Consider the following 22919-nt stretch of genomic DNA (forward strand, 5'->3'; position numbering starts at 1 on the left):
AATTTTGATGGAGAAAAATTTTATCCCTGTGTACAGCACAATGATTTGCTTGTAATACACACAGACTAATAGTAAACATATTTAGTAAACGAATCATTGATGATAATAGTGTTTATCTTTGTTGAAGCTTCAGAGTATTGGACTGGGTTTTAAAATGATGTTAAATGTTTAAAATAGTGATGTTAAACCTCAAGATCTGCATACTTCTTGGCTCTAACTAGCCATTTCACCTGGTCATATTTCCTGGATCTTGTTAAGAGTTGCCTACAACCATCATATCATTCTTTCTTGGTATTCACATAACACTTGAAGTTATATTTACACCTTAAATTATCCACTTGACATTTTATTATCTTGTTTTCAACAGGAAGGACTCCTCTACATGTGTCTATTTTTAGTACAACCACAAGTAAAATACCACAAATGGCTTAGATGAAATGTTCTTGATGATGTCAACCTCATATTGGAATATCTGTCACATGGGCATAGAGTAATGTTTGTTAAATTGAAGACGATTGACAGTCATAAAGATGGAATAAACTGGGTAAATTACTGCCTTTATAATTCCATCTGTGTTGTAAAACCCAACATTGGAGAAGCGGGTTATGGCTCCAATACTTTCATTGCTGACTTAATGTTTAGTAAATGAGTTCTGTATCTTTTTCAAATTTTTACAATAAGCTCAAAAGCAAATTATGAAAACTATTTACTTTCTGGTCATCCCATGCAGATTAACTCCTATGGCATCACAAGTTTCATCAGCTATATATTATTTATATCCTATATTACCTTCTATAATAGATCTCTTTTATATTCTCTGGTTCAAGTCCCCATTTTTCACTTAAATTGTCACTAAACCTTATAACTAGCATCCAGAATTTTCTTCAACACAAGCTGTACAGGTGGCCAAAGTGATCTTTTAAAAACATAAACTCTCTGGTCTAAAGTCTTAAAAGTCCCATTACCTTTCAGATAACATTGTAACCTCCAAGTATGGCATATAAGTTTCTTCATTATTTGCTGTACACTTATGTCTCCCAGCTCATTGTTAATAATCTTTTTTATTCTCTTCATCCCTTTAGCAAAGGAAAACTGCAATATCTGTGGCTCTTCAACCATGACATGCTCACTCCCACATGTGTGCTTTGCCTACTGTTCCCCACTCAAATGTCCTTCCCTCCTGGCTGCCATTTTCTCTCATTTTCTCAACTTTTCCTTTTTTCAAGCTCATAACTTCTTATGAGAAGGGTTCAAAATAGACATCACCTCCTTTAGGGAGTCTTCTCTGACTTTCCAAAATTGGGTTAGGTCCTGCTCACATAGCATCCAAAGAATAGGCATTTATCACATATGTTTTGAAACTGGTTTTCTTATTGGCTTTCCACAGGATGATGTAAGTTCATTAAAAGACTTGTAATATGGGTACTAAAATATGTATGGGATAAATGACTGTATGACTGGTTTTTTAGAAATCACCACGGTATTCTTACTTCTTGACATTAGTGGGTTAAGTTTTAAAGTTCACTCAATTTTGTTTTATATCCTTAAAGGAAGATGTTCCTAGTTTAGGAGTCTATTTTACAAATGCTACTAGATAAGGACAATATATACAAAAAGTGACATTTAAAAATGATTATAGGCTATGTATTTATGTACATATTATCTGAAAAATATATATGATTTGTTATTAGAAATAGAAATAACTAAAAAAAATACTGTGCTGGGACTTTTTAGCTCAGGAATCCAAATTGTTTTAATTGATTTTTTTTCTGTTTTGAGTCTTCTTGTGGACCCATCAATTCTCTTCAATAAATATTTATTGACTACTTGCACATAAAGGCACAGTGCTAGGCAGAGAATGCCTAGATCTGCAATATGGCATTTCGTGGCAATTTTGACTTTTTTCAGTGAGCAAATTTACCATAGAGCGATGAAAATGCTCAGGTATTTATGTCCCTGGCCTCCATGAATTGAGGCTGCCCAATGATTTGAAGAACACCAGCTGGTTGGTGCTGCAGTTTCATTACATTCTCCATTGCCTGCCAGGGATCAGGACCTCACAGAGTCCTCACCTCAGGAGGAGAGATCGGAACCTGAACATCCAGAGGACAGAGGCTTGCTTAATTTCCCCCTTTATAGTTGTCAATTTAGGCATTTTCTGGGAGCACAAATTAGAATCCTGTGAGAGATCTTACTGCAATCAAATCAACTTCATACACCACTCCTAAAAATTGTTTCTAGTGATGTTATTTCACAGTAAAATCATGCCTGGTGTTTTCCTAAAATATATGTAGAACATCTAAAACACTAAAAATTTACATTTTTTAATGCATCAATACTACGAAACTGTTTAAAAAGAATTTATTTTTCTCTTCTTTTCCAACTACCATTGATGAAAGCCTAACTGCCAGGAGAGCTTTTTTTTTTTTTTTTTTTTTTTAATAGGGTCAGGAAATCTACCCTAAGTAGTCAAATAACGTAAATTGTTTTTTTCCCTGTAGCTGAAATTGCTATGTTGGTTTTAAACTTCCCAATTCAAATTAATGAACAATTTTCTCTATAGTGTAACAGTGAATTTGGCAGTGCAAAGATCACAGCAATCTCTTCTTCATTAAATTGGGCAAAGAGAACTCATTGGTTCACAAACTGTTAAATGGATATTAGGGGTTTTAATGAATGGAACATTTATTTTTGTGCCAGCTCAACTAACAACATTGACATGATTAGCATACATTTTGGCAACTATTCTAGCACAAGGTGTCAGTAAAAAGGGGCTTTTATCTTTTAGTTTAATTTACTTTAGCTTTCCTTGTTATTAATGTTTTTAATGTGAATGAGACGTTTTTGTAAAGGAAATCCTGCCACAAGAAGTTATTCAGAAATACATCTTTTTATTAATGTTACAGGCATTTCTCATGCTGGAGATCAAGTCCATTCCCCAAAACACATGAACCTTCTTCAGATTTGGAAATGAATAGAAAATTGTGCTATTTATACTGATGGTAAAATTATTGCACTTATGGAGGATTCTTAAAAATAGTGTTACTTTTATCTCATGAAGTTCCTTTCTTTAAAAAAGAGAAATAAGAAATAAAATATGACTAGTAAGAGATGTTTCCTCCATTGCTACATATCAGTTATAAATGAAAAGTTTTGGGGGTTAAATGATCTTAGTCTCTTAGCTCAGATGCCTCTCGTACAAAAGGAATTTCCAATAAAAATATATTTACTTTTTGTAACAAACATTGCTGCCTCATATACTTATTATTTTATTTATTGAAATTCTCAAATTGAAGAAAAATAAGATAAATGAGTTAATTAATACAAATCTAAAAGAACTTGGCTGTTTGCATTCAATTTCTTTTTTGTATTTTTGTTTTAAAAATTATTGCAAGCTATTGCAACACAGCTAACAGAGGATTTGTTATAAATCTGTAGTAAAATGAAAATTTATAATGATATTAAATCTGTAATAAATTAATATGCATGTGCACATACACGGGTGCAAATTTTCATATGAACTTACATCAAACATTTAGGCATACTCTCTTTCTACTATATATATGTCTATAACTACACACACATTTAATAATTTACCCAATGTTTAATTGAGTAATGAATTCATTTAATATAAACTTTAGTATAGCAGAATACTACAGTTTACCCACATTTAACCCTAAAAACAAACAAATGACAGGCACTTCAGTGAAATAACAAGCCCATGTTCAAATATAAAATGCTAAAAGTGAGAAAGAAATTATGAAAATATATACCTTTAATTTGCAGACATATAAACACTTTTGGTACAGTACAGATGCATGATGCCAAAAAGTAAAATGATCCAGTTTAAGCTAACACATTCCTTGTTTATACAGATTATTTTGCTATAGCTCTCATATAAAATAATATTTCCAGCTCACACAATGAATTGAAAGTGATAAATCACTGATGAAATAGCTTTCTTCATTGCAAGAGATTCAGTAAAAGCTAAATTATCAAAGAAATCTGCTGCAGGGCTTACAAATAAACTGTTGGATTTAATCCAAAACGAAAGAAAGGAAGCCAGAAATGGTAGTCAACAAACCTAAACAACAACAAAAAGATAAGTACAGTATAACTTTCATATAAAAGGCCCAACTAAAACAACCAGTAGTGTACACAAGCCTCTAGAAGAATTCACTTTTAATATGATTTCTATTTTCTTATGTGATGGATGATTTCAAGCCTATAAAAGTCTAATATATAACCCAAGTATAAAGTACGATCAACAAGTTGTAAAAGCACTAAAATGTCATGAATGCCTATGAAGCAACTAAAGATTGAAGCATTTCTTTGCTTCTGGCTGTTTTTCTTGGGCACAATATCTAGTTACATTTCCTGTAATGAAGAATATATATATGTATGTATATATCAATTTCCCTTGTAATAATAGCAAGTGCAGTGGTAAAGCAAACAGAAAGCAATTCAAGTACACAGAAAGTGGAATACTCTTCAGCAGGCCGAATCTGTAACACAAGGCAATGTTTTTATCCTTGCTAAAAAGGAATTGCACTTCTTTTTAATGCCTTCTCTTTCAAACTATATATGCACTTATGAGGTAATAAACATTCTGTTTACAAGTGCATTTCTTTTTTTATTATATGTTTAAATAGGGTGAAATTTAATTTACTTTAATTTCATATTTGTTTAATGTTAAAAACAATATATTTAAAATATACTCTTTCATTAATTTCATGTACAACTGCCAAGTACAATACCTCAGTTTCCTGCAAAGGAGCAGCTGATGCCCTCTTGTGGTGACAGGGATTCTTAGATAAAAATGTGTTCCATTTTCTTACCTTACTCCCAGGTTTTATCAATCATCTGCTTGGTGTATGAAAGCTGCAAACCATGTCCAAGCTTTTTTTTTTTTTTTTTTAAATACAAGTCCTATAGCTGTTAGTACTAATTTTCACTTAAAAATGCTGTACACATTTTATAACCTCTGAATTTAAATTTAAAAACCTGTAAACAGCTATTTACAATATAGAACAAGTTATAAATTAGTTGTCCTTCATTGGAACTGCCATCAACACACTCTTTTTTAGGTGATGAAGATCCAAAGTCAGTTAAAACATTTCTCTGTGTTATTCCACCATGAAATATCAAATATTAGAAATATCCATTGGCTTTCTCTCTCGCATATGCAAGTCAATTTTTCCTTTCAGTGGAATCTGTACTTCCAAATTTTCATCTTCCCTGGGATGCTTTTCCCCTTTCCTTAAACAGATGTATATGCCCATCCCTGTGACCAGTGTAATGGAACCCAAGCTTATTACAGACAGAGCTACTAAGGTGGGCATACAAGACACAGATTCTACCTTCCTATGAGTCGGTTCTATTGAGATTTGTGGTTCTTTCTCCTCTATATTAATCTCTGGTTCTTTTCTTAAAAGACTCTCAATGTAACTCTCATTACTGACAGTGTCATTGACAAATAGGTTCACCATGACTGTGGAGTGGAGAGGCTCGGGATAACCATGATCACTCACTTTCACCAGTAAGCGATGGAGCCCATAATCTGTCTGCAGCAATGCCTCTTCCAAAGTAATGTTGCCAGTTTTAGGGTCAATCCTGAAGGACTCAGGCCTAGGACCTCTTCTCCCTATGATGCTGTAAGCTATGACAGCATTCATGCCTGTGTCTTTGTCGACAGCATAGACTTCTGTAACCGGGGAGCCTGGGAGAGTAGAAGGCAGTACTAACAGATAAGACATATTAGACTGAGGAAACAAAACAAGAGGAGGGTTGTCATTGATATCTAGAAGGAGAATTGTGATTTTTGCTGTAGAGGAGAGGGCAGGCTCACCCCCATCAACAGCTTCAACCCACAAAGTATAGGAGCTTTGCTGCTCTCTGTCCAAAGAGACTTTAGCCCTCAGCATACCCTTTCCTGTATCTATGACAAAAATATCACTCTGGTTCACCACAGAGAGGGCGACCCATCCATTTCGTCCAGCATCAGCATCTGTTACACTAATTACTCCAATCTCACCATAGCCTGGAAAGTTTTCAGGCACAAAAAAGCTGAAGTCCTTGTTGATAAACCGAGGACTGTTGTCATTTTTATCCAACACTGTGAGGGCCACAGTGGCTACTGATTCTCTGGGTGGCTTCCCACAGTCAACAGCTCTGACAGTGTATCTGTACTTTTCTTTCTCTTCTCGGTCCAGCTGAGTAGAAACTGTCAGAATTCCTGTGACACTGTCTAAGGAAAAATATGATGGAGCATCAGGTCCCAGAAAATATGAAACTTGGCCTCTCTCCTCGCTGTCGGCATCTGTAGCATACAGCTTAGTCAAAAAGGCATTGGGTGTGTTGTTCTCTTCGATGGTTAGTTCTATTAAGGGTTGAAGGAAAATTGGAGCATTATCATTGTCATCTAAAAGTTGCACTTTAATGACCCTTTTGACATGAAATCCCTCAGAGTTCCAAGCCACCACAGCTACTTCATAGAACTGCTGTAGCTCATAGTCCATAGGTTTTGCGGTCTCTAGTAAATATTCATTATTGTATGGTTTGTAGGGTGATAACCTAAACGGCCCTTCACCATCCAGGTAGCAGTTAACCTTGTATTTACCTTCTGGATCTCTTATGGTGAAAAACGCAATGGGAGTGTTAACGGGTTCCAGTTCTTTCAGATAAACAACACCATCTATCTCGTTTGCTATGTAACGAGGGACAATTTCAGGGGGTCTGAAAATAACTTTAATAATGGACACAAGAGCAGTGATTACAGCAGGGATGCAGCCTGGTCCATTAGCAAGGATGGTGAGCTTGTGGGACTGCAGAACACTTCCTCCAATCTTACTGAAAAGTTTAATGACGCCAGTGTTTTCATCCAGGTGAAATAAATCCTTAGATGCTTGTGGGACTTTCTGACTGTAAGAATAAGTAATTTGAGCATTGGTCCCCAAGTCTTTATCCACAGCCTGGACAGCTGCAATTGGGGTGCCCACTGTAGCATTCCCATACACAGTGACATTGATTTGTGAGTCTGTGAAGAGAGGGCAATTGTCATTAATGTCACTGATGCCAATGGTGAGAGTGGCACTGCCCAAAAGTGGTGGAGACCCACCATCCTCAGCTATGATGATGCTCACATACTGGTCCTGGGTTTCTCTGTCCAAAGTACCCATGACAATTAGGTAGGGGGTGCGCTCCCCATTCTCATTCTCCTCCACGTCCAGGGTGAACATACCATGGTAGTCCAGTAAGCGATAGGTCTGTACCCCATTAATGCCTATATCTGGGTCCACAGCAGGATGCTCTATGGCCAGTCGGGTGTTTACAGGTGCATTTTCCGGGACCCACACCGAGATCTGGGAAACAGGGAACTGCGGGGCGTTGTCATTGATGTCTCTGATGGCGATCTTCACCTTCACAAACCTGAAGTATTCCTGAGGCAGGACAAGCACATCCAGCAGCAAAAGACAAGAGTCAGAAGGAGAGGAGGAGATGGAAACGCTGCCGCTCCACGCAGTCCCTCCGCCCCCTTCAACACACAGGGCCTCCCTGTCGATCTCCTGAGCTGAAGTGTGCAGCTCCCCAGAGCGGTTGTCTAGGGTCACGTACTGGCCACTCAGTCCCCGGGAGGCCAGGCTGAAGGAGAGAGGGGGGTTCCACTCAGCACCAGTGCGCTCTGGCAGCTGCGACTGCGGGTCCGGCCTCCCTGCAGACCTGGGCAGCAGCCGCAGGTCCTCGGCCAGGCTGCCGATGAGCACCCCCGCGGGCAGTCCCTCGTTTAGGCTGTACAGAAGCTCGGTGGCCCGGCTGTAACTCCCGAGGCAGCTGAAGGGTCCCACGAAGAGGAAAAACAGAAACAGATGCTGGAGTGGGGAGAGGGAAGAAAGCTCATTACACACACGGGGAAATAGGGGTCCGAGAGAGAAACTAGCGCCCCTGTGATCCTTGCTGTCCCCATCCCCATTCCCAGAAGCAAAACCTCTAGTTAGAACGGGGGCGGAGAAGAACCCTGCTGCGAAGGAGAGATCTGTGGGGCAATATCATCTCCAAAACTTAATTTTGCTGTTCACTTTCTATCCCCTCCGCCCCCGCCTTCCCCCCTCGTTTCCCCATCACCACCCTCATCCAGCTAACATTCAGAATCCCAAACCGTAAAACATCCCTGGAAACACACACCGGAGTGGAGAGGATTCCGACTCAGAGACTGCGCAAAGCGACACGGAAACCCAGGGTAGGTGATGGGGAGGGAGGGGGCTGGTAGTAGAGAGCACTGAAAGGTGGGCAATTTATTTCTCCTTGAAGTGATTCTGCCATTAGAGTGCTGGAACACGCAGTGTGTTACATCCCTTACTAAGAGAACCATAAAAACAACCACAATCGCAATAATAATAATAATATAGAAAAAATACCAACACTTCCTCCTCCACCTCCAACACTTTAGGTCTTAGGTCGGAAAGAGTGATTTTTATTTTAGCACACATCTGAAATCAAACCGAAAGGATCTGGATTTCCACCCCTTACCAAGCAGTCACTAATCCCCCTCCCTTAGGGGGAAGCAAAGTAAACGCGGAAAATGGCTATGCAAAAACAATTTGTCAATTGCAGTAGGCATTCATAGCCAGACGCCAGCAGCAGGAAACGATCCCGAACCCCTGTAGCTAAAGCGGATTGAGCGCACCCCCGATCCCCTCGACCTTATCTGGATACATTTCTTGCTTCAGAAACTTCCTCTCATGACCCACGGACTTCCCTATTCCTTGTTAAAAGGAAGACACATTATCCCAAACTCCCTTTCCCTCCCCGCGCCATCCTTCCCGTGAAGTTTAGATAAAGGTAGAAGGTTTGAAAAACCATCCGAGTGGGAATTGCTTCACAATACTGCAACTTGTCGGGGTCGCGGGGTTCCTTGACCCTAACCCTTACCGGCAGGTTCCTGTAGCTGGTGCTGCTCCTGGGACGATGTAGACGCCCCATATCCAGGCGCGGGTGCCAGGTCGCCGGGCACCAGCTCACTCCCAGGGCCCGTGAGCTGCGCGCATTCCCTCGGCCGCGCATTCCCTGGGAGGCTGCAGTCAGAGCGCTTTTGAAGGGAGGGCGGCAGAAGACACTCCCTCTCGGTTCATGCAAATCGCTGGGGGAATTTCAGCCAATAGTCACTGGCTCTTCAATTAAGGACGGGAACTCAAAGAGTGGCAGAAAGGCAAGGGGGCAGAAGGGCACATTCATGGTTTCCTGCCCCGGACGCAGGTAACTCCATACTCTGCCAGAGGAGCTGGAATGGGGGACTTGCTCCTGAAGACTGCGAAGAGGCAGTTCCAGGTTGGGCACACTAGCGCTTACCTACCAGCCTCCTTCCTTGCCGCACCAGTCAGATGCCAAGTCCACAGGTTGCTAGCAAGAGAGGGAGAATTAAAATAAATAAATAAGCTTGCATTTGTATATGGATGTAACAGAGAGAAGAAGTCGGCGCCACAGAGCAATCACAGGCGCGGTCCCAAAACGCCTGCTTTGCCAACAGTTCCTCCTGGAGCCTCGGATCCAGCAGTGTTGGCACAGAGAAAGAAAATGCACTTTTCTCAGCGGAGGGAAGGAATCTCAACTTCTGTGTAACGTAGGGTGAACCGGAAAAGTAAATATATGAATTCAGTGAAGGTTTCGACATACCCCAATTTTGAATCTTTGCTGTGGGCAGTGGTAGAGCTTCTGCTAGTTTCCTAGTTGGAGGCTCAAATGTCTCTGGGTGTTTGCCTTGTGGTCTTATTTTAGAGGCAGTAGTGGCTTCTGGATGCGGGGGAAGAGCCAAGGGGAAAGTAGAAACAATTGTGCTGTAACACAATTAGTTCTGCCTGCAAGTAATCTTAAACATATTTATCTAAGCGGTAAATTGGTGTGGGGAGGGGGAGGTGTTCACTGAAGCCTAGGTAAAACATTGGTTATTTTTCAAATTAGTCCTTCCTTCCTTGTTTCCTTCCTTCCTTCTCTCCCCCTCTTCCCCTCTTTCCCCTTCCCCCTTCTTTCCTCTTCCCTGCTTCCTTCTTTCCTTCCCCCTTCTTTCCCTCCCCCTTTCCTCCTTCCTTCCTTTCCTTCCTTCCCCTTCCCCTCTTCCCCTTCCCCCCTTCCTTCCTTCCTTCCTCCCTCCCTCCCTTACTCCCTAGCTCCCTTGCTCCCTCACTCTCTCCCTCTTTCCCTGCCTCTCTCCCCTTCTCTCTCTCTTTCTTTCTCCTGGATTGCCTACTGGAAAACTGGTCCTTCATAAAGGAATTGTGGAAGAGTATGGTGCCAAATGATTGCCTATCTTCTATGGCTTTGACACTGAATAGCTATGTAACCTGGAGTCACCTAACTCCTGGCCTTCTGTTTCCTCATTTATAAAATCAAGGCTAGTGGGATACTCCAGTGCATTAAGCCTCTGAAACACTTTTTGATCTGCAGGTTGCCATGTAAGTAATGGAAAAGCCCATGATTCAGCCTTTCCTTGAGAAGACATTTCTCTTCATCGCTAGGCTTCCAGATATCCTCTGCAGGGTCCTGAACATAAAACCTCACATGCTGAATGACCAGTGACTGAGCCTAGAGTGAAAAAAGGTCGTTGATACCTGATTTCCATATGCTTTCTGTAGGAACTACTTCAATTTTCCCCTTCCACCAAATGCTAACTAGAATATAAATTGCTTGGCTGAGCTAACTGTTTTGCTTCCTATCCTTCCTATTTTCTCCTCATTTCTAATAATCCTAAACACAGAGTCCTAAATATGGACAACACACTACATCAAAACACCTGGAGGGTAACAGCTTGTTATTGTGCAAATGGGGCTGTACATGGAGTTCACAAGTCTCTCTATAATACAAATTTGGCATATAATTTGAACCTGGCTGGTAAAATCAGTTCCTTCAAACTCTTTACAGTGAAAATGGAGCACTGATGAAGTGGTAAACCTCAGCCCCCAATCACCATCACCCCACCCCTCACCCCCCTGCCCCTCTCCCACTCCACCTCCTCCCCACCCCACACACACACTCATAGGAACATGCACATCTGAGTTGAAGGTTGGTAAACAAGCTGCAGCCAGGGAAGCATGATCTCCCTCCTTGTGCTTTTTAGCTGCTGGTTCTGCCCTACAGCTGAACTTTTGCCATATTAGTAAATATTTACTTTGAGGTCTGTAGTTGAAACATACTTGACTCCCCAAATCAGTACCAAGCTGCTTCTGAAACGTGTTTAACTTACATCTTTATACAATACCCACAGCTTCCCGAAGTTGGAGGCCCACGGCCAGAGTTAGGCAATCTATCAGCAGTCAGAGAACCTGCAGTCTGAAACAATTCTCCCCCAGAGACAGAGCAGCAGAGTGGGCTGTTTATCCGCTCACAGCTGATGCCCTCTGCAACAAGTTAAGATCATCCACCTTTTTGGTGGAAACGTAGGGAGCTATTTTCTTCATTTTTCCTTTGTTATAAGGACATTGTACAGGAGCTGTTGTTTATGATGATAGTCCAGGTGAAGTGACATTTTCTCTTTGTAATTATATCTCAAGTTTTTACTTTTCCCTGGCCCCTTACTCTCCCTTTCCCTACTTTACAGTGGTTGCTTGTAGTACAGTTGCACTTCCTTTTTAAAGTGTTTCCCCCAGCCTACACCAGCAGAATCTTCGTCTTCTGACCCTATCACCCAGCTGGTCTCTGTGGAAAGGGTTATTACCATACCTCCCTTTATTAAGTTGAAAAGAAATTAAATATACCCATTTGGCCATAATTATTCTCTAGAGTGTTTCTAAAAACCATAAACATGAATTATAGCAAAAGTTCTTCATGTAAGTTGAAACACTAGTATTGAACACATCTTGAAAATAATGTTTGGAACAACACTAACAACCACATTTGCTTTAAGTGACTACGGTGATTGCAAAGTCCCTGCATGGAAGTTTGTCATCAAGATTGGGAGATCTTGGCATAATATTGAACAATACCTTCCACGTCGCATTTCAAACCATTCACTGAACTACTTGTTATTATCTTTCCTCTCTGAAAATCCAAAGGTTTTACACAATATTTATACCCTAATTGGGCTTAAATAAAATAAAAAGGAGTAAATAGACATCTTTCTTCCCATGTATCCCTTCTCTGGGCCTTGTGAAAGCATTCCCAAACTCTTATTCCTTATGATGCCAGCCTGCGACCTACCTTCTGGTGTCACATATTTCTAAGGATGACTCAGAAAGCTTCTATGCTATTAGTCCCTTGAAAATAATACTTAGGAACTTCTTAGACGTCTCAATTGCTCTGGGCCTGCTTCCCACATGTTTTGTAAAAATCGATCTAGAAGAATAGTTAGATTATATGCCTCCCAAGCCTATTTTTCCTATAGACAAGGAAAACAGCAGGATACAATAGACGGTGCACTGAGCTGAGCCAGAGGAGTGGATTACATTCTCTGGGTTGTTGCTAAGTTCTGTGTGACTTTAGACAAGTCATCAAACTTCTCTGTTTCAATTTCATAAAAAAAGACCCCTACACACTTCATGCACGTATATGCATGAAATTGCTTACCTCATATCTGGCATTAACAGACACTGCATGCTGATACACGGGTTAACTTGATTATTACTTATTGCATTCTATCACTAAAACATACTATTTTTCATTTACTGCAAGCCTTCTTTTTGTAATTTTATTATCTCCACTACAAAGATGTGAGCAAGATTATAAGTATATATCAAAATACCATCTTTGCCTGGGCGCGGTAGCTCACGCCTGTAATCCTAGCACTTTGGGAGGCTGAGGTGGGCCGATGGTCTGAGCTCAGGAGTTCGAGACCAGCCTGGGCAACATGGTGAAACCCCGTCTCTACTAAAAATACAACAAACAAACAAACAAACTAGCTGGGCGTGGCAGCATGCGCCTGTAGTCCCAGCTACTCTGGAGGCTGAGGCAGGAGAATGGTGTGAACCCAGGAGGCAGAGCTTGCAGTGAGCCGAGATCGCACCACTGCACTCCAGCCTGGGCTACCGAGCAAGCGAGACTCCATCTCAAAAAAAAAAAGATGAGAAAAAAAGATACCATCTGTAAACTTTTTACGTTTTAAATCTTTAAAAAAAATTTTTGAAGCACTATGCTTTACGGGTAGTTTTATTTGTATTTCTCAATTAAATCTACTTCCACTATTTAGATTAGTTTAATAATACTGTGGTATACACAAAGTTTCATGTAATCACTATATACACAAATATTTAAAACTATCTTGAACCATAACTGCGTACATGTTCTGGTTAATTCATAATTGCAAATAAATATAAATTTAGAATATTACCTTATTTTAAGGCAATTTCTCTTTTTTTGTCTTAATAGAATTTTTAAGATTAGAAATCCCTTTTGATGAATTAAAATATATGTACATGTGTACACAAAATATATTATTAATATATAGGTACATATGTAAAAGTGTAAAATATACCACATATAAATAAAACATATAATAAATATATATACAATGAAATATTATATCTGTATTCTTTTTTGATTCAATCATCAAGGTTAAAAGGATGATTACATTTGAAAAACCAATAAAATACCTGAGAAATGATAGATTGGTTATCTAGTGTCAATTGTTTCAAACATGCTACTAGGTGATTGACATATGTAATTTAGTTAATCCTCACAGAAGTTTTATAATATAGTTATTATTATACCAGCTTTATAGCCATACATAACATGCTAGTCCAGAGCCTGATCTGTGACCTTCAAAATATGTGATCTTTCTACTCTGGTATGCCTTTCTCATCAGAATGGGAAAATAAAGGGCCCACACACATTTAAATGTATTTCTATTCAACAAACATTTATCACTCATTTAAAATAGAAACAATTGGAGACATAGATGTGTTATATGATGCCTTTTTGAAGGAAAGGATTCTTTAGTCCATTACTACTTCGTAAATAGATACATACACATGGATATAACTTGTCTAAGCTGTGTGGCTAACTTAAATCTCCCAATGTATACATGTAAAATATATAATGTGTGTATAGCTGTGTGTATACTTGAAAGTACTGAAAAGCTTTGGATAATTTTAGGGATCACCTAGTTAGCCCTCATTTTACATGCTAGGTGACAGTAAGAAAGATGACTTATAGCTGACTCAAATTATGAAAATACTCCCATTTCTTATAATAGTACTAGATTTTAACCTCACAATTGCTCTGATATTAGAGGATAACCTGTAAAAACAGTATATTTTTTAAACCATCTATGGTTAAGATCAAAAGCCTTGATTTTAAGAGTTACTCTAAACTTTATTTTATTTTATTCATTGTTCAAATTTACAAATATTTACAAATATTTTTAAGTAACTACTGAAGTACTAATTATTTTTTAAGTATATCACACAAACTGAAAAAATCCTACTTCATTTCCCTGCACGATTCAGAAATTAATAGTGAGACTAACAGGGAATCAGCAGTGAGGCCTTTTGCTAAAAAAGCTGGACAGTTAATTTAGTAAATAAACATACATTTACACACTTGCAAGAAGAAGGTCCAAATGAGCTAATTTACTATAAAACTTGTATTCTAAAACATTTACTGCTGTACTGTGCAACTTATACATGGGACCTTTGTAAGCATTATTCCGTCCTGATGACTGCTTTTTTATGTTTTAGAAAACTTTGTGTAAATAGATTGTACATTTCTCCTCTTTCCCTATATATTCCAATAGGAAAGAATATGATAGGGTGGAAGGGTCCTTTCATTTCAGAACTCAATTAGCATCACTTTAACAGGGATAAAAATAACTGTGTGAAGTCATTAGAAAACCCCAGGCCTAATTTTAGCTAACATTTTCAACTTTTCCTCCTTATCCTGAAAATAAATTTTAAAAGTCATTTTCAACTCATTTTAATTTCACATTCTTTCTTCTCACCTCTGGTAGAGGTGATAATGAGCAGCAAAATCATCAAAAGAAAGGTGGTGGGATTGAGGAGGGAAAGAAATGAAGGGCATAGAAAATTCCACGAAGTGGATCAGGAGTTGCCGAATAAAGAACAGTTAACTAAATGTGGTTTATTGATGATGCATATGCCTTACTTCCTGGAGTCCATCCCTGGGAGATTTGAAAGAAGGAAAAAATACAGGCTGTGCAAAGAATAAAGCAATCGTAAACCCTCTGAATTAGCATAGAAATTAGGTCAGGGCCAAAACAAATCTATTGAAGGAGAGAAAGAATTTTAAATTATGTTTTAGGAGACCGATCGTCTATTTCTTCAGATACCTATTTTTCATTCTCACAAATTTAAGTGTTACATATGGGAAAATTTAATGAAAATTTATGCTCAAGTAATGTTTTTATACAGATCAACAGATCTTTTTACTGGCTTGATAAAATCTCTTTTTATCTGACTCTGTGAGCCTAAAGTGCGATTGTTAAAAACTGCATGACTGTTCTAATCTCAGCATGTGTGGCATATATAAAGGCATTGAGTGAGTATCATAGGGTCAGTAAAAGACTTTGTCAGTGATGTACGTAGTCAATATTTTCATGGCGAAAATATGAAACGCTATGATCACTAGCTACTTCTTTCTTGATATCTCTTTAGAAGGAGAGTAGAGTTTGCTGATCTCAATTTCATTTACTGCTAACAGCCAGCAATATTCAGCACCTGACTTTCACCAAGTGCGTGGTGGACATTACATTGAATATTCACAAAGTCTCTGCAAGTTAATGATGACCCCATTTTACAGATGAGGAATAGAAGGCTTTTAGAGGTTAAGTAGGTTCTTGTGGTCACACAGCTTTGGAAGTGGCTAAGTTAGGAGGAACAAGGAAAATTTGAGTTAGTTTATTATAATGTTGGTGAGCCTTTTAAAAACAAATATGGGCGATATTCTAATATTAACTGAAGCAAGCACATATGTTGAGTAATGAATAAGTACACATTATAAATAATGCATATAATCTGATAGTAAGAGAACCATTTCAAAAATACCAAACATCTGGAAAAATTAAACAATTATAAGCTTCCATAAAAATGTACATGAGCTATATTTCTGAAACAATGAGTGCTCTGTTTTTTCTAAATTATTTGAATTATCAAGAAAAGAATGTGGGTTTTGTAACAGAATTTTTATAAACAATTTAGAATTATATGGCAATAAAACATTTACTTGGCAAAAAGAATGTGCTTCTTGATAATGAAATTGTAAATATCCTAAAGGCCCACCATTTCTTAATTGTAGATAATATTAAAATTTGGCCCAGTTGATATCAACTTTATTTAGAATATAATAACAGTTTTTTTGTGGATTCCTTCTCTTTATGAATAAATATATTCTGCATTAACTAGATTTAAATGAAATGTGAATAATTGGTTTTTAATGAAAAATTTTATTAAAGCTTATTTTAAATATTCATATGTTCTTTTAGAATTCAAAATGTCAGACAAATGTAGATAAGAATTTAGATTTTGTGCAATTTAACAGTCACGTAGACAAAGGTCAAAAAAAGCTAGAAGGGAAAAAGAGATTTGGAGATTTCCATGGGAAACAATATTTTTTATGGTATTTTTCTTTAAATAAAAAGAATTAAAACTTTTTAAAATGTGCCATAAGCATGGCATATATTCTCTTGAACGTCTAACCTCAAATGATTCTCCTGCCTCGGCCTCCCAAAGTGGCAGGATTTCAGGCATGAGCCACCACGTCTGGCCAGGATGGCATATATTCTATATAGGAGCAACTACTCTTATTCTAAATGTGGATGTACATGGTGTGCTTTCTTAAAAAAAAAAAAACCACAATTACTGCCACTTTGTATTTCAATACTTCTCCAAAAAAATCCAAATCTATTAGAGTCCTGCCAGAGCTTGTTAAACTATTCAAGAATGATTATAAAAGGTGTTTTACACATAATGTACACCAGTCATAAAGCTGAGAGACCTCAGGTATCCTTACTAGCTGTGACTGTGACTATTTAAGCATTTCTGTAGGATTTCTGGATCCAGGTTGATTCAAGATGCCATCTCCACACAGCCATACAATATTTAAGAAAACCTCAATTAGGCTAGCCATGGATCTATCAAATCTGCATCATTGTCACAGGCTCTCTGAGGTGTTACATGCAGCCTAAAATAGACCTCCTTAATATCATAATCAAAGTAGTAGTGAGCTTTTCAGCAAAAAAGACAGGTTTTCACTTATCACTTAAAACCATTTATCACAAAATACTAGAAATCTTGATTCAATGTTATATTCTCCCTCCAGCAGATTTTGGCAAATGAATGCCATATTTCTCAGAAGTTATCAGACACTAAAGAAGGGTCGTAACAACAGAGAAAGTGTCACGCTCTTCTTGTTATTGCTTTTCTTACAAGTCCTTTTCACATTCATAGTCCACTTTCCCTGACTTCAGTGGCACTACACTTATTTGTTTTGTACCTTACATCTCTGTCCTATTTTTGTCTTTGCTCCTTTTATCACCTTTTAACTATAGGTTTCTCCAAAGGTCGTTTCTGTTTCTTTCTATAATCACTCACTGGGGAGTCCTTTTATTGTAATTCTAGTCATCCACTTCTATATTTAGGCCTTCCAATTGCACTCCCAATGCCTTCAAACTTTATGCATCCTCAAATTTTCCTGTAATTAGGAAACATCATCTAGAGTTGAAAAGTCATTTTTCCCTAGGTGAAATCTCATCCCTAAGGATTTTTATTCCCTCTTCCACAAATGGCCTGTTCCCAGTCAGACAATCTACATATGACAATGCTTCTAGCATAAAACAGAAACATCCATACTTACAAACTTTTTAGCTACTTAAAGGTAGTTTGCAAGTATATTTATTTGTACATCCAAATTATTATGAAACCAACTACTATTGCCAACTCTTGGTGGAAGGCAGAACTGAGGTACATGGCTTTGTTCTCACCATATTAGTACATAGAGGACTGACTATTCTTGGAACATAGCAGATGTAGAAGTTTGAAAAAAGCACACAGTGGAATAGAGCACTGTTGCCTAAGAAAAGTCAACTGCCTGACTCACAAGAGGCCTCAGAGAGTGGCATTAGAGTCATGAGACATAATAACAGCTACCAGTTTTTGAGTATTCACTGGACTAACATATTTATGTGTATGTGTATGTATACATATGTAAATATGTGTTTGGGGCATGTGTGTGTTGTATATAAATTCTCACAGATATCATTATTTGCAATTGAAAACTGGGGAAATTATAGCTTAAAGCATTATGTACCTTATCCAAGATCACACAGACATCATTTAAATCATATCAAGCATTACCTTAATTCAAGCACAATTACCCTGAGAGTATTAGGCTATGCAGTCTATAGGCTGAAAAATTGAATTTGGGGAAGGAGAGAGGATGGAGAGAATATTTTAAAATCTCAGGCATTAAGTCATATTGACCTAGCCCGATGATAAGCCCCAAATTTCCCATGAGAGTTGGTTTACAGCCTGGTTTCCCATGGCATTGATTGGGCTCTTTTTTACTCTTAAAGTACTGTGGTTTAAACAATAAAATATGCGGTCAACTTAAATTATTCATATTAACAAGATTGGTTCAGAAAATCAATGTGCATGAAAATATAATGAAAATGTGTTACAAAGACTTCCATATTCATGCGGCATTGTCACTGCGCTTTTTTCTGAAGATAGATCGCAGTGAGAAGCCAAAGAAGAACCAAGTGAATCAAACTGTAGAATGAATGAAATGTTTCTTCACAGCAGGCTGAAGCCTCGAAGTATTCAGCCAATGGAGATGGGATACCTACAGCCATTTGGCTTTGATTCCCTCCATGCTTCTTGGTGCTTCCATGCATACTTCCTCTGGGATGCTCTTCTTTTGGTTTCAAAAGCTGGTAAGTCTCTGCCGATCAACACATGATTTCTTTACAAACACAGAACCTAACTCAGGGTGTGGGAAGCCTGAGGTCTACCATTCTCTTTTTCAAAGAGCTCTTTTGTGCTTCTGTTCTGATTGTGTATCAAATCAGAGGAAAATATATTTTCCCTTATTTCCAAGGTATGAGAAGGCATTTCACTGTAGCCTATGGGTATGAACCAAGGAGACAGCATGGTACTTATGAGCCCAGGCTTTGTGACCACACGGACCTGGCTTCAAGTCCCCATTCTGCAAGTTACTTACTAGTGGTGTTACCTTGAGCATTACTTAGAATTTTTAAGAATCAATTTATAGCCCAATTACCCTGATTTGATTATTACACATTGTATGCCTGTGTAAAACATCACATGTACTCCATAAATATATGCAACTATTATGTACTTGTAATAATTATATACAATTAAAAAAATAAAATTAAAATTTTAGAGCATTTACCATTTGCTAGACAGTATCATAACATTATATGTGTTAAGTTATCTAATTTTTATAGCAATAATTGAGCTAGGTACTGTTATTGTCATTATTTTAATATGAGTCATAAAGCAGCTATGTAACTTGACGAGCTTTCACAGCCAATAGTAGAGGAGCTGAGATGGGAAAGAAGGCAAGTTGCCTCCAGAACTCTCAGTCAACCATTTCTCTGCACTTTGTCCTGTTAAACAGGATTGGGAGTACTTACCTACCTCAATGAATAGTGGTAGATATTTAAATAAGTAAGTGTATTTAAAATGTTTATCACAATTCTTGTTACAGAGTAAGTTTCAATAAATACTAGCTGTAATAATCTTAATTATATTCTCCCCTTTCCGTCTCCTTCCAATCATTCATTTTCATTCAAAGTAAACCATGGTTCTTTTGATTTCCTGTACACTATATAATTATTGCTATTTCTGTACCTTTGCCAGTGAATTTTTCTTCGATTCAAAATTCTTGTATTGTGTGGACAGCTTTTCCAAAACATGATTTTTCTTCACGGTCCGATGTACATGACTTTATTCATTCCACTTTTTGGTGCCTTTATCCACATTCAGTTTGATTTCTCTGGATTTTTACTGAACTTAGAGATTTTAAAAATCATCTAATTTATGTTTTATTATGTTATAATCATTTTGCATGTCTTTACGTATTCTGTATCATTTTTGGACAGAATAGAATTTCCTCATATCGGTTTGTAATGTGGATATGAACATTTTACTTGTTTAATATTTTATATAAATATATTTTCAGTGAGGCTTATTTTATCGACATCTTTGGAAATATTTATGATAATTTAGCATGAATTACTAAATATTGAATATATGTTTTAACTGGAATGTAAAATTTTAAGACTTTCTGGTATATGTAAAACAAATACCTCCAGAAATTTTAGTTATTTATAATAGCACTGTAACTATATGAGGGTACTCATTTCTTCAATGATATCATTATTGGATTAAAGGTATTTTATTTATTTCCAATATGATAGTTCCAAATAGCATTTATTGGATGAGAATATTAATAATTTTTGAAAATGGGAAATTTCTTCCATGTGTTTTTGGAGGGGGATATTAATAGTTTTTCTTATTTTTTCAGGAACAATACTATAAATACACCATAAAATATGGGTGCCATTATTTTTATTCAAATATTTGATAAGTTTCTTGCGTATTTACTGTATCTTGACTTGGATTTCCCCAATTAAATAACAAGCTCTTAATGGATAATGGTAAACACAGACCAAGCAGGTAGTCAATGTTCAATTAATAATTTTTAAATGGCTGAAAGCAGTAATCTCTTAAATTTTAGTTAATTAAATACTATTAAAATATCCTTAACTCTCTCTAGCAGTATAAATGATAAATTTCCAGATATAGGAGACTCTGCCTGCTTAAGTAGTATCTGCCAACACTATTTATTTCTTTTTAATGCTTGTAAGAATGAATATAAACATAAACGTTATTTGACTATGATATGTTATATTGTTCTCTAGTGTGAGCATAATAAATTTAATTAATATTCTTTTACCAAAGGTAAAATGTAATGTGATTAACTTTGCTTATTGAAAAAATGTGAAAATGTTTTTCTCCAAATTAAATACATTAGAAACATCGTATTCTCATTTGTATTTCTGCTGAATGGACCTCCTACCATCTGGAGACTCTCAGTCCATGAGATCTGCTAATCCACTTTTTCTTCTTTCTTTGGTCAAATTGTTCCCTAAAGTTTAGCAAAATGAAAATAATGTAAAAATTCTTTGCTCCTCCAGAGAAAATGTTTTCTTTTTGTCTGCTTTGAAAAACTGCTCTTTTCATATTTTTCTCTAGCTTACAACGTGAGAGTTAGCAATAAATGAACAACTGAATGGAAATGAAGACCTCAGAGTTGTTTTCCCCATGGAGTCAATGCCTTTGGGTAACCAGTGACTCTCTATTCTTCCTGTGGCTTATGGTATGATGGTATATTTTCATTATCTGCAAAGTACAGAAAATAATACCTTTCTCTGATGTCATGCAGATTAAGTAAAAAGTGTTTCTGTATAGAGCTTAAAATTTCAGAAGCAAAAAAGAAAGTTCTTATTTCACTCCCAGGGTTGGAGATGAATTCACATGGTCTTCAATGCCAAAGCTTGATAAGATAAAGCTGTAATCAGCATCATAGAAGAATCCTGCAGTAATCTTTTGTAGTCCAATGTCCACCAGTCTTCACTATTGTCTCTCTCTACCTTTTCTCATTTCTTCCTGTTACCTAGTTTGTATTTCCTTATTTATAATAGAAAAAAAATTCAAATGGTCAAAGATATTATCAATAAATCAGCCACTGGGATATTGCTGTCAATATGCAATATTTTGTATGACAAAAATATTATATATCTTATTAGAGCCATTTTACATTAAGGCAAAATTTGAGACTTTTTTTAACTTGAGATGGTAGGCATTGCAGAAAGTGTGAACTCAGTGTATATTGTTTGGACTTTATGACGCGAAATGTTCTAGAATTTAAAATCAATTAAATAAAGGATGTATAAACTATTTTTATTTATAGGAATTACAAAGCTGTATTAATTCCTAAGTTCAATAAAATTTTGCTGACAACCATCCAAATAACTAGGTACTGTTATTCTGGTTATAGATGCAAAAATCAAGGCACAGATCTTATATTATTTTTATTACCTTAAAGGAATACCCAAGACTGGATAATTTATAAAGAAAAGAGGTTTATTTGGCCCATGTTTCTGCAGGCTGTACAAGAAGCATGGCACCAGTATCCACTTCTAGTGAGGGTTTCAGGCTGCTTCCACCTATGGTGGAAGGTGAAGGGGAGCCAGTGTGTGCCGCGATCACATGGCGAAAGAAGCAAGAGAAAGCGAAGAGGTGCCAAGGTCTTTGAAACAATCAGCTCTAGTGAGCAAGAGCAAGAACTCACTCATTACCCTGATAAGTCATTCATGAGGAATCTTCCCTCGGGACCTAAACATCTCCCGTTAGGCTCCACCTCCAACATGGGGATCAATTGCAACAGGCAATTTGGGCGACAAACACCCAAACTATAGTACACAGTGAGTATGTTAGGCAAAGTTATAAATTAGTTCCAAACTCTCAGCAGCTTAACACAATCAAGGTTTATTTCTTACTCATATTACATGTCTATTGTTATTCTCCATATATTTTCACTCAAGGACCAGGCAGCTCTCTTTCGCCATGTAATCTCTGTATGTACTGGCACCCCTTCACCTTCCACCAGGAGTGGAAGTAACCTGAAACCCTCAAGAATTGGATGCTGGTGCCATGTTTTTTATACAGCCTGCAGAACAATAAGCCATATAAGCCTCTTTTCTTCATAAGTTAAGGAAGACCGTTGCTTGTGACTCCTCGTGTCCAATTCTTCGCTTTCAGTGTCACTGTGGAAGGAAGGAGTAAACATGGAGCACTCATAGCAGCTGTGAAATGGCTTACCCAAACTGGGCACACATTGCTTCCACTCATAGCTCACTGGCCAGAACTCATCACATCCCTCCCATTCCTACTGTC

At 37.5% G+C, this 22919-nt stretch overlaps 1 protein-coding gene and 1 long non-coding RNA gene across 4 annotated transcripts; one reads left to right on the forward strand and one right to left on the reverse strand.

The window, feature by feature from the left end:
• Nucleotides 1–3701: 3701 nt before the first annotated feature.
• Nucleotides 3702–21867, reverse strand: PCDH20 (protocadherin 20). 2 transcript variants are annotated; one of them, XM_024925330.4, is made up of 4 exons: nucleotides 19809–21844; nucleotides 9670–9786; nucleotides 8929–9396; nucleotides 3702–7868 (listed from the first exon to the last, which is right to left on the reverse strand). In XM_024925330.4, the coding sequence occupies exons 3-4, from the start codon at nucleotides 9058–9060 to the stop codon at nucleotides 5145–5147; spliced, it is 2856 nt and encodes a 951-aa protein (XP_024781098.3). In that variant the 5' UTR covers nucleotides 9061–9396; nucleotides 9670–9786; nucleotides 19809–21844; the 3' UTR covers nucleotides 3702–5144. The 2 variants fall into 2 exon arrangements, with proteins under 2 accessions (XP_024781098.3, XP_054952807.2); XM_055096832.2 differs by lacking the exon at nucleotides 9670–9786 and having other exon boundaries at nucleotides 19809–21867.
• On the forward strand, nucleotides 7876–21349 carry LOC117975611 (uncharacterized). Of its 2 annotated transcripts, none has more exons than XR_004665939.2 (3): nucleotides 7876–8236; nucleotides 18662–18868; nucleotides 21216–21349. It is a non-coding gene; the product is annotated as an uncharacterized LOC117975611 (long non-coding RNA). The 2 variants fall into 2 exon arrangements; XR_004665940.2 differs by having other exon boundaries at nucleotides 18735–18868.
• Nucleotides 21868–22919: the final 1052 nt, after the last annotated feature.

This window comes from Pan paniscus, chromosome 14 (genome assembly GCF_029289425.2).
Source record: "Pan paniscus chromosome 14, NHGRI_mPanPan1-v2.0_pri, whole genome shotgun sequence".
Lineage (NCBI taxonomy): Eukaryota > Metazoa > Chordata > Mammalia > Primates > Hominidae > Pan > Pan paniscus.

Excerpts from the sequence above, each read along its gene's own strand:
- PCDH20 (XM_055096832.2), bottom strand. The coding sequence starts at position 9,060 with ATGCGCGGCCGAGGGAATGCGCGCAGCTCACGGGCCCTGGGAGTGAGC. Across the intron at positions 7,869-8,928 it reads CCAGCTACAGGAACCTGCCG|CATCTGTTTCTGTTTTTCCT; the intron begins GTAAGGGTTAGG and ends TCCCCACTCCAG.